General features: G+C 39.6%; 1 protein-coding gene across 3 annotated transcripts in view; it reads left to right on the forward strand.

The window, feature by feature from the left end:
• Positions 1-12044, forward strand: part of HECW1 (HECT, C2 and WW domain containing E3 ubiquitin protein ligase 1) — a 163951-nt gene that overhangs the window by 117958 nt on the left and 33949 nt on the right. For all 3 annotated transcript variants that reach the window (XM_070424743.1, XM_070424742.1, XM_070424744.1), the window contains 3 exons: positions 727-861; positions 2143-2248; positions 3186-3282. In XM_070424743.1, coding sequence (XP_070280844.1) covers positions 727-861; positions 2143-2248; positions 3186-3282 — 338 coding nt within the window. The remainder of the gene's footprint in view (positions 1-726; positions 862-2142; positions 2249-3185; positions 3283-12044) is intronic.

The raw sequence follows: 12044 nt of genomic DNA on the forward strand, positions 1-12044 counted from the left end.
TGTATATGTGTATATTTGCATAGGAAAAGAAAAAATCTGAAAAATATTACCAAAATAGCCCAGCCAGTGTGGCCCAGTGGTTGAGCATCGACCCATGAACCAGAAGTTCATGGTTTGATTCCCAATCAGGACACATGCCTGGGTTGTGGGCTCGGTCCCCAGTGGGAGATGTACAGGAAACAGCTGATCAGTGATTCTTTGTCATCATTGATGTTTCTATCTCTCTCTCCCCCTTCCTCTCTGAAATCAATAAAAATATATTTTTTAAATTACCAAAATATTTTAGTGATTGCCTTTAGCTTGTGTTATTTGGGATGATTTAAGTTATTTTCTTTTTACTATTTTATCCTTTCAATTTTTTTAACAGTGAGACTATACTAATTCTATATTAAAAAGCATTTTTTAAAAAGTAAAATCCTATAAAAGTTATTAATCACTAGTGTTATTTATCCATCAAAAGCTCTATTTATCTTATTTTGCATATGAAATAAAGTGTTGTTATTACTACTGTATGACTTCACAGTGTCAAGTGTTAATGACTGCTATTGCTTCATTCAACTACTGAGCAAACAGATGCACAGTGCCCAGTGTTCCATCTAATTTTGAGTAGATAAAAAAGAGAGACAGAAATAAACATGATGCCTTGGCCCCGTAGCATTCCCTTACAGGGTTCACTGCACTCTGGCTCATTCTCATGGCGTGCTCTTTTCACTGGTCTGTCTGCAGTCTTTTTTCGTGGACCACAACAGTCGAGCGACCACTTTCATTGACCCCCGAATCCCTCTTCAGAACGGCCGTCTTCCTAATCATCTGATGCATCGCCAGCACCTCCAGAGGCTCCGCAGTTACAGTGCTGGAGAGGTAACACCCTTTCCCCACCCTCAGCTCACGGGTCCGCAGACTCTGCCTCTGCTGGTGGAGCCAGAACTACTTCTAAATGGCTGAGATCTAGGAGGAATTAACCAGGCACAAGGAGTACCCTGTTTGCATTCCACCACGTGCTGTTCTAGTTTATATCTCTTTTATTACCTGTGCTTGCCTGCTGCTGAGCCATGAAAGGCTGCCACCTTTCGTAAGCTCACATTCATTGCCTTTCTGAAATACTGTCTCTGTATCCCTTAGTCTCTCCTGTCCTCTTTTCCCAAACCAAAACTCAAAAGATAGCCCTTTTCTACTTTCAGACAGTTTCTGAGAATATTATGAGAAAATCCATTTTTATGTCCTAACATCTTTTTATAACATCAGGAGATGAGGGCACTGAGAACAATTTCCCATAAAACAGCTTTTAAAGTTGAATTTTAGAGTGAGGCAAAAAATGAAAAAACTGTCAGAAAAAAAAAAGAAATATCTATTTGGCCCCCTCAGAGAGTCATTCCAGGGAGAGCCACAGTGTACATACACCTCAGAAGAAACTGGAAAAATTACAATCTCCCTAAAAGCTTCCAGATAGCAAGCATAAGTCTTAAACGAAGAGCTAGCTGTTGGTGTGTCATCACTTGTTGTAATGAAAGCCACAGATGACTCCTACATTTCAGAGGAGTCATCTGTGGACTCTGAGAGATGCAACTATTTCCAATCAAGGGCACTCATGTTTCAGTGCCACTGTGATCAAATGAATTTGTCTTTCATGGGATCATCTCAGGTATCATTGTTTCAGGATACTACTGAAAACATACACGTAAAAGGTGTGTGTGACGATGCAGAGAGGAAGTGTTACACATCTGCAAGTGTTATGTGGGCGTCAAGACCCCCCAGATACCAGACTCTCAGCAGGAAACAAGTTCACAGGTTGGAGAAAGCAGTGCCCCAACTTCCCAGCTCAACACAGATAGCTCCCTGTCTGGTAGCAATTGTACAATACTTCAGAAAGTACTAAGCGTGAGATGATAGTGTGCAAATTCAAAACTCTGCATCAACTCGAAATATGTCATTTCAATTTATTTAAAATGTCCAAGCTCTGTAATATTTTAAGGCAATTTCAGTATTATTGTCAGGTCGCTTCATATAATAAAAAGAAACTGAGTATTGCAGACATCTCACTGTCAATAAAATATACCTCAATGTAATAACGGCTACATATGACAAACCACAGCCCACATCATACTCAATGAGCAAACACTAATGATTTTATTTTGGAATTAGGCCTCAGATGTCTGTAGAAACAGAGGAACCTCTTTAATGGCCCGGCCAGGACACAGCCTCGTAGCTGCTATTCGAAGCCAGCATCAACATGAGTCGTTGCCACTGGGTATGTAGCATGCTTTTAGAACCCCTGGATAATCAATAATTAACCTGGCTTTTCTTATTGTGAGTCCTTTAATTCTGAGGATTCCATTGAGTTATTTTTCTTCCTCTTTTATGGCATAGTCTCCCCCTTTATTGTTTGCGCCCATCCTCCCCTCCCCTTCGCCTCTTTTTCCTTTCTCCTTCCTCCTCGCTTTGTCCTCTCTCATCCCTCACCTCCTTCTTCCCTAATATCTTCCAGACCCACATTTCCCTTCTTCTTTTCTCTATTCAGTGCTTTGTTAGCCAAGTCCAGGGGAGCATAATTTAATGAGGTCATGAATTTGTTTCTGTTAGATGCAGTTTTTAATGTAAACCTCTCTTCCCTTGTGTGTATGGGGATAAGTCGACAGAGTCTTGATTTCTAAAATCAACTGCCTCTTTTCAAAACACATGCCACTTATATCAGGGGGAAAGAGGTGAGAGAGCCTAAATGAATTTGGATAGTTCCATTATCACCCCTGGAAATCAACTCATGGCCACTGGTCGTAAGTGTCCAGTGCTCGGAAAAGGGTTTATTTGAACTCATAAAGAATCTTGTGCTCAAATAACTATAACAAAATGACCAAGAGAATCTGTTAAGAAGAGAGTAAGACTTCGCTCGTGGGAGAACTACTTTGTATTTTATCTGTTCACACAGTAGTGAGTTAACACATCATTATGTTTCTGGAATATTAGGATGATTAACTTGGATTGAGTTCACTTCTGGGGTGATTGTTTAAAAATAATAATGCTATTATGTCACTGGAAACACCCTCAGGAGCTTACATTTTTTGATACATTGCCACCTGCCCCTCAAACTTCTAAATTAATTCTTGCATCAAGCAGCCATCTTCCAATCATCAGGGAAATCATCTGTGGTCTGCAGACTGAAGCACAACTCTGCTCTTCTGTCGTTTCAGCATATAATGACAAGATCGTGGCGTTTCTTCGCCAGCCAAACATTTTTGAAATGCTGCAAGAGCGTCAGCCAAGCTTGGCAAGAAACCACACACTCAGGTAGGGGCTTGTCCATCCCCGTGAACTCTAGGTCTCCTCAGCTCGCTCTCAAGATGGGACAGCACCTCTGTGGGGAGACAGAGCAGAAGGCTTTGCTGTTTTCTATCCATGCATTTAAATTATAATTTGAATTCTCAAAACCAAGGGGCCAGGGGGTTCTAATGTGCTCAGAAGTGTAGCAATCAGCAATAGTCATATTGTCAGGTTACGTATGATTCATAATGATGCTAAAATGATTTCCATTGACTTGGAAGGAAGCACTGAAAGGGAGCAACATACTTTTAATTAAAAGGTATTTATGTAAAGCACCATATACATTTTTTGAAATAAAATTATTTAATAGTAAATCATACATAAAATGACCATATTCAAAAGAAGCAAACAAAAAGTATCATATATGTTCCGATTTTCCCAAAAGTATAGTTCTGTCGTTTATTAGGGTCGTATTTGACTAAGTGTCTCTGGAAATCTGAATCACTTCATTTGGAAGGAATAGTCACACAAAGTGATAAAAAGAGAAAATATCTCCTGAAGCTAAATCCCACTTTCTCACCAAGATAGTTAAACACCTCTCTCTCTTTCAGTTTATTGTTCAGAATTTCAAACGCTGGAGATGCATGGATATTAAGAGTGTTCCCTTGTAGTCTTAATTCTAGCTCACATATGGGCTAACAATCAAGTCATGTTATTTAATCCTCTACCCTTAGTCTTCTCGTCACTGAAATAGGGTCACAATGCAGGCACTATTGAAATGCTTAAATGGGGATGTGTGTGAAAGATCAGGCAAAGTGGGTGAGAACAGTCAGTTACTGCCTCTAATCCCTTACCTCCCATCTGGTGGTCTTTTGAATCTGTCAGACAACTGTAAAACTCTATTTTGTGTGACTTCCTCAATAAATCACCAACATTGGAAAATAACCTCTTTGTTATTCAAGTCCTTATTAATCCTGCCAGGATATATCAATTGTATTCTTGCCCCTCCAAGATCCCCTCATTGACACCTCTTTTCCCTGTGTTTTTACCTTTGTAAATTAGAACCACCATCCTCCAAATTGGCCATTATCTCTCTATTCCTTCCTCTGTCCTCATTTCCACATCTAAACATTTACCTCCTCACTTTTTCTCTTCTAGCCCTTTTATTCTCTTCTCTATCATGACCAGTATTTGGATTTTCATCATTTCTCTCCTGAAGTTGGCAGGGGTCTCTTAGAAGATATCCCCTATCATCCTACTGTAACCAGAATTATCTTCTTATAGAACAGATCAAATTATGTCACTCCTGTCCCTCAACAAAAGCTCTTATGGCTCTCATTGCATATGAAATAAAGATTTCTAAGCACAATTTCCATGGTCTCCAAAGTCTGGCCCTAGCCTAACTCTCCATCCTGTGCTAGTATTTTTCTCCCAGCATCTTCCATTTTCACCAAATAAGCCGTGCCCTCTCTTCTACCTTCTCCTTTTCTGGAATGGCTTTCCTTTTGTGGATAGCTCATCCTATTTTAAAGGCTCAAATCAAATGCGAAGATTTGGTGATTCAAGCAGACTCTAGGATTTCTTGTGCCTTACTTTAAACATTCTTTTTGTACCTCTAAGGTATTTCCCCTTATCTCTGTTATTCTATCATGTACTTATGTCTCCCTACAACACTATAAGCTCTTTAGTGCAGGACCTTGTCTGCGTACCCACTCTGACCCTCAGAACCTGGTCCTTTAATTTAAAGATGGAAAACATTATTTTTGGAGTCAAGGAAAAGGCCTTAGCATGAACAGTTGAGCTTAAACATGAGTATTGTCACTTGCACTTATGTCCAACTCTGCCCAAATTTCATTACTGCGCTGCTAAAGGCAGGGCCATGCTCAGTCATATGGGTCATTTATTCATGGGCTCCGTTATTTTCTCACAGTACATCATAATCTAAGGGATTTTCAAAGAATTTTCAGAGGCGTTATACTAACTAAAAAGTTTTTGACACATTTCTGCTTTTGAACATTTTTTAATGTATTGGTTCCACCACTAAGTAATTAATTCACTGCTTACTTTTTAGAGAAATTTGAATCCACTAAAGGCACTATATTCCCATTTAAATAATTTAAATAATTTGAAAGTAGAAACAATATAACCTCCATAAGAGTAGGACCTATGTCAGTTTTGCTTGCTACTACAAGTAAAAGAGTATATTTTCAAAGAGAAATAAACTTTTGAGCCTTATTATGTAATATCACGTTTTTTAAAATCTTAAGAGTTTAGTTGCAGTGTAGAATTATACAATTATGATTTTCCACACATGGGGGGACTTGGAGTGAGGGAAATGGAAAAACCATGGAAATTGTTTAGTATAGAAACTAATAACCTTTTCTTAAAGGTTGAAAGTATTCCAGATGCCCCCTTTTCCCCCATTGATCCCCTCCACCCCACCCCCAGCAGGCCTTCACCACATTATTGTCTATATCCATGGGTTATGCATATATGCATATAAATTCTTGGGTTAATCTCTTCCTGTCCCCCTCCCTTTAAAGAATATGATGAGAAACATTATAGACTTGCCCTCGCATATAAACATAAGCCTTTGCATATAATTTCAAATGAAGGACTTGTGGACCCCAGGTTGGGAATCCAAATATTTCATCAAAAACAGTTGACCAACAATGACATCAGAAACTAAGAGGGGATGGAATTAAAAAGGTAGAATGACAAGAATAAGAACTTGCTCTTTAGGGGGTCACTCTTAAGGGAACTAGGAAGCTGGGCACTGCTCGCTGGGATTGAACCTCTGCCTGCTCCTGGGTGTGATGTGAGTGTGAGTCAGCTCCATCTTAAAGGTCCAAGAGTTGGAAATAAAAGCACATCTTCCCATGACCCTGTCCGGAGGAAGAACATGCTTCCTCTGTGGTACCAGGGAGGACAGTGACCCTCATTCAGCCATAGCTATTTCCAAGGAGCCACGGATCCACTAATTGGGTCCACAAAGTCAGTTGCTGGGTTAGAGGGTAGAGAATGAGTTTCAGGAAACTGTTTTCAGCAGTGAATCGTAAGGAAGCCACACATAGAGGGGGAAGATGGAGCCAGAAAACCCAGAGGCTAATGGTATCTGTTAATTTTAAGGGTCATGGTCGCAGTCCTTATTCATTCATTCTTTCCTTCAACTAGTGCTTTTATTGTGCAACTATTCTGAATCAGGATTGTGCTAGGGCTACGTATGTCGCAGCAAGCAAAACAGACATAGGTCTTACTCTGATGGCACTTGCAATCTATTAAGGGAGACAGATGACAGACAAGTTTGGCCTGTTTTGTTTTTTTGTGTTTTTTAAAGCCAAATATATAGCCATAGAATTTGTTAAGGGTCATGAAGGATGCGATCAGAAGTCAGCAATAGTGGGTAATAGGCTGGTGCAGAGGAGGAGGACGTACGTCCTAAGCAGAATGCAGGGAAGGCTTTCAGAATGCAGGTAGTTGACACTAAACTGAAACCTGAAGGATGAGAAGAAACTGTCCCTAAGATGCAAGGTGGGGATCAGGGAGAGAGTGCGCAAAGGCCCCACGCAAAAAAAGACTTGATGTAGGTGAAGAGCGAAAAAACGCCAGGATGGCTTAGGGTGGATTGGGACTGTGGTGAAACTGGAAAGGGAGGCTTGTCAGCAATGGAAAGGAGCTGGGATTTTATCTGAAGTTAATTTTATTTGCAAAGTGATTAAAGAGTTTTCAGCAGGAAAGAAAGATAGATGAATTTGTGTTTTTAATGTCCACTTGGGCTATTCTGTAGAGAAAAATGCTAGACTGGAGGTGGGACATAAGATATAGGAGAAGGGGATACTAGGAGACTGTGATATTAATCTCCTTGTATGGAGGATGGTAGAGCATGGGTGGAGGGGAGCGAAGAGCTTGAGTGATAGCGTGCATGCAAAAACAACAGAGGCTGGTGACCACTTGAACATGGGGGTGAGGAGCCGAGAATGATAGCCAGGTGCGATGCTTTGAAGATCAGTGGGTGATGGTGTCTGTCTTTTTTTTTTTTTTTTTTTTTTTTTTTTTTTTTTTAATTTTCCTCTTAAAGTATTACAAAGGGTATTACATAAGTATCCTTTCCCCCCCCCCCCCGCCCTTGACAAACCACTACCCTCCCTTACCCCCCAGTGTCTTATGTCCATTAGTTATGCTTATATGCATGCATACAAGTCCTTCGGTTGATCTCTTACTCCCCTCCCTCCTGCCCCCCAACTCTCTCTGGCCTTCCCACTGCAGTTTGACAATCAGTTTGAGGCAGCTCTGCCTCTGTATCTATTATTGTTCAAAAGTTTGTAATGGTCTTTATTATCCATGAATGAGTGAGATCATGTGGTATTTTTCCTTCATTGACTGGCTTGTTTCACTTAGCATAATGCTCTCCAGTTCCATCCATGATGTTGCAAATGGTAGGAGTTCCTTCTTTTTAACAGCAGCATAGTATTCCATCGTGTAGATGTACCACAGTTTTCTAATCCATTCATCTACTGATGGGCACTTAGGCTGTTTCCAGATCTTAGCTATGGTGAATTGTGCTGCTATGAACATCTGGGTGCATATATCCTTTCTGATAGGTGTTTCTGGTTTCTTGGGATATATTCCTAGTAGTGGGATCACAGGGTCAAATGGGAGTTCCATTTCCAATTTTTTGAGGAACCTCCATACTGCCTTCCATAGTGGCTGCACCAGTCTGCATTCCCACCAGCAGTGCACAAGTGTTCCTTTTTCTCCACATCCTCTCCAGCACTTGTCGTTTGTTGATTTGTTGATGATGGCCATTCTGACAGGTGTGAGATGGTACCTCATTGTTGTTTTGATTTGCATCTCTCGGATGATTAGTGACTTTGAGCATGTTTTCATATGTCTCTTGGCTTTCTGAATGTCCTCTTTTGAAAGGTGTCTATTTAGATCCTTTGCCCATTTTTTGATTGGATTGTTTATCTTCTTTTTGTTAAGTTGTATGAGTTCCCTATAAATTTTGGAGATTAAGCCCTTATCCGATATGACGTTGGCAAATATGTTTTCCCACGAGGTGGGTTTTCTTGTTGTTTTGTTGATGGTTTCTTTTGCTGTGCAGAAGCTTTTTATTTTGATGTAGTCCCATTTGTTCAGTTTCTCTTTAGTTTCAACTGCCCTAGGAGCTGTATCAGTGAAGAAATTGTTTTGGCATATGTCTGAGATTTTGTTGCCTTTGTATTCTTCTAGAATTTTTATGGTTTCCTGTCGTACATTTAAGTCCTTTATCCATTTTGAGTTTATTCTTGTGTATGGTGTAAGTTGGTGGTCTAGTTTCATTTTCTTGCATATGTCTGTCCAATTTTCCCAACACCATTTATTGAAGAGACTATCTTGGCTCCATTGTATGTTCATGCCTCCTTTGTCAAAAATTAATTGAGCATATTGGTTCGGGCTAATTTCTGGACTCTCTATTCTATTCCACTGATCTATATGTCTGTTCTTGTGCCAGTACCAGGCAGTTTTGAGAACAGTGGCTTTGTAATACAGCTTGATATCTGGCATTGAGATCCCACCTACTTTGTTCTTTCTCAGGATCGTTGCAGCTATTCGGGGTCTTTTTTTATTCCAGATGAATTTTTGGAGAGTTCGTTCTAGATCTTTGAAGAAGGCCATTGGTATTTTAATGGGAAGTGCGTTGAATGTATAGATTGCTTTGGGTAGTATGGACATTTTAATGATGTTGATTCTACCAATCCAAGAACATGGTATGTTCTTCCATCTGTTTATGTCTTCCTCTATCTCTTTTTTCAACGTCCTGTAGTTTTCTGAGTAGAGGTCTTTAACCTCTTTAGTTAAGTTTATTCCTAGGTATCTTAATTTTTTTGGTGCGATGGTAAATGGGATTGTTTTTCTGATCTCCCTTTCTGAAAGTTCACTGTTGGTGTATAGAAATGCCTCAGATTTCTTGGGGTTAATTTTGTATCCTGCTACATTGCCAAATTCATGTATTAAGTCTAGTAGCTTTTTGATGGAGTCTCTAGGGTTTTGTATGTATAATATCATGTCATCTGCAAATAAGGACAGTTTTACTTCCTCTTTTCCAATTTGGATGCCTTTTATTCCTTCTTCTTGCCTAATTGCAATGGCTAATACTTCCAGTACTATGTTGAACAGGAGTGGTGAGAGTGGGCATCCCTGTCTTGTTCCTGTTCTTAGGGGAAATGGTGTTAGTTTTTGTCCATTGAGTATGATGTTGGCAGTGGGCCTGTCATATATGGCTTTTATTATGTTGAGGTATGATCCTTCTATTCCCACCTTTCTGAGAGTTTTTATCAAAAATGGGTGTTGGATTTTGTCGAATGCTTTTTCTGCATCAATTGATATGACCATGTGGTTTTTTTCTTTCAATTTGTTTATGTGATGTATCACATTTATTGATTTACGGATGTTGTACCATCCTTGCATCTCTGGGATGAATCCTACTTGGTCATGGTGTATGATCCTTCTGATGTACTGCTGGATCCGATTTGCTAAGATTTTGTTGAGGATTTTGGCATCTATGTTCATGAGGGATATTGGCCTGTAATTCTCTTTCATTGTGATGTCTTTACCTGGTTTTGGTATTAGGGTGATGCTGGCTTCATAGAATGAGCTTGGAAGCGTTCCTTCCTCTTGAATTTTTTGTAGTAGTCTGAGGAGGGTAGGTTTTAGTTCTTCCTTGAATGTTTGGTAGAACTCCCCTGTGAAGCCGTCTGGCCCTGGGCTTTTGTTTGCTGGAAGCTTTCTGATGACTGCTTCAATTTCTTCCATAGTTATTGGCCTATTGAGGTTTTTAGATTCTTCCTGATTGAGTTTTGGAATGTTGTATTTTTCTAGGAATTTGTCCATTTCCTCCAGGTTGTCCAGTTTGTTGGAGTAGAGTTGCTCGTAGTATTGTTTAACAATCATTTGTATTTCTGTGGGGTCTGTTGTTATTTCGCCTCTATCATTTCTGATTTGGTTTATTTGGGACCTCTCTCTTTGCTTCTTGGTGAGCCTGGCTAGGGGTTTGTCAATCTTGTTTATCCTTTCAAAGAACCAGCTCTTGGTTTCATTGATTTTCTGTATTGTTTTTTTGGTCTCTATTTCATTGATTTCTGCTCTAATCTTTATTATCTCCTTCCTTCTGCTCACTCTGGGGTTTTCTTGTTGCTCTCTTTCTAATTCTTTGAGTTGTAGAGTTAGATGATTGACTACCATTTTTTCTTGTTTTTTGAGATAGGCCTGTAGAGCTATAAACTTCCCTCTCAGGACTGCTTTCATTGTGTCCCAGAGGTTTTGGATTGTTGTGTTTTCATTGTCATTAGTGTCCAGGATGTTTTTAATTTCTTCTTTGATGTCATCGGTAACCCAATCAATATTTAATAACATGCTATTCAGCTTCCAAGTGTTTGAGTATTTTGGGTTGTTTTTATTGTAGTTTATTTCTAACATTATGCCATCGTGGTCTGTGAAGAAGCTTTTTATGATTTCAATCTTCTTGAATTTGTGGAGACTTTGCTTGTGACCCAATATGTGGTCTATTTTTGAATATGTCCCATGAGCACCTGAGAGGAATGTATATTCCGCAGCTGTGGGGTGAAGTGTTCTGAAGATGTCAATTAAGTCCATCTGATCTAGTGAGTCATTTAGGATTGCTGTTTCTTTGCTGAGTTTTTGTCTAGCGGATTTATCCAGTGATGTCAGTGGTGTATTAAAGTCCCCTACTATGATTGTATTGTTGTCGATCTCTCCCCTGATATCTTCCAGAAGTTTTCTTATGTATGTGGGTGCTCCTGCATTGGGTGCATATATGTTTACCAGGGTTATATCTTCTTGTTGTATTGATCCCTTTAGTATTATGAAGTGGCCTTCCTTATCTCTGGTTATGGCCTTCACTTTGAGATGTACTTTGTCAGATATAAGTATTGCTACCCCAGCTTTCTTTTCCTTTCCATTTGCGTGAAAGATATTTTTCCATCCCTTCACTTTCAGTCTGTGTGAGTCCCTTCTAATGAGGTGGGTCTCTTGTAGACAGCAGATGTATGGGTCATGTTTTTTTATCCATTCAGCCACTCGATGTCTTTTGGTTGGAGCATTTAGTCCATTTACATTTAAAGTTATTATTGAAAGGTATTTGTTTGTAGCCATTTCTTTTTGTGTGTGTGTGTGTGGCTGTTTTCTTTCTGAGCTTGATATTTCTTCTTTTTACACCAGTCCCTTTAGCATTTCTTGCATGGCTGGCTTGGTGGTGATAAACTCCCTTAGCCCTTTTTTGTCTGTGAAGCTTCTTATTTCCCCTTCAATTTTGAATGATAGCCTTGCTGGATAGAGTATTCTTGGATTCAGTCCTTTGCTTTGCATCACTTTGTAGATTTCCGTCCATTCTTTTCTGGCCTGATGTGTTTCTGTTGAGAAATCATTTGATAATCTAATGGGAGATCCCTTGTATGTTACTTTCCGTCTCTCTCTTGCAGCCTGTAAGATTCTCTCTTTATCCTGAACATTTGCCATGGTAATTATGATGTGTCTTGGTGTGGGTCTTTTCGGGTTCACCTTGTTTGGGACTCTCTGGGCTTGTGTGACTTTTTTCTTCCCCACCTCAGGGAAGTTTTCTGATATTATTTCTTCGAATAGGTTTTCTAATCCATGTTCATCTTTCTGTTGTTCTGGCACCCCTATTATTCGTATGTTGTTTCGTTTCATGTTGTCCCAAAGCTCCCTTAGGCTCTCCTCCTGTCTTTTAATTATTTTCTCCATTTGCCGTACAGTTTGAGTGTGTTTTG

The sequence above is a fragment of the Myotis yumanensis genome, unplaced genomic scaffold (genome assembly GCF_028538775.1).
Source record: "Myotis yumanensis isolate MYYU_CA2020_CCGP unplaced genomic scaffold, mMyoYum1.0.hap1 SCAF_9, whole genome shotgun sequence".
NCBI lineage: Eukaryota > Metazoa > Chordata > Mammalia > Chiroptera > Vespertilionidae > Myotis > Myotis yumanensis.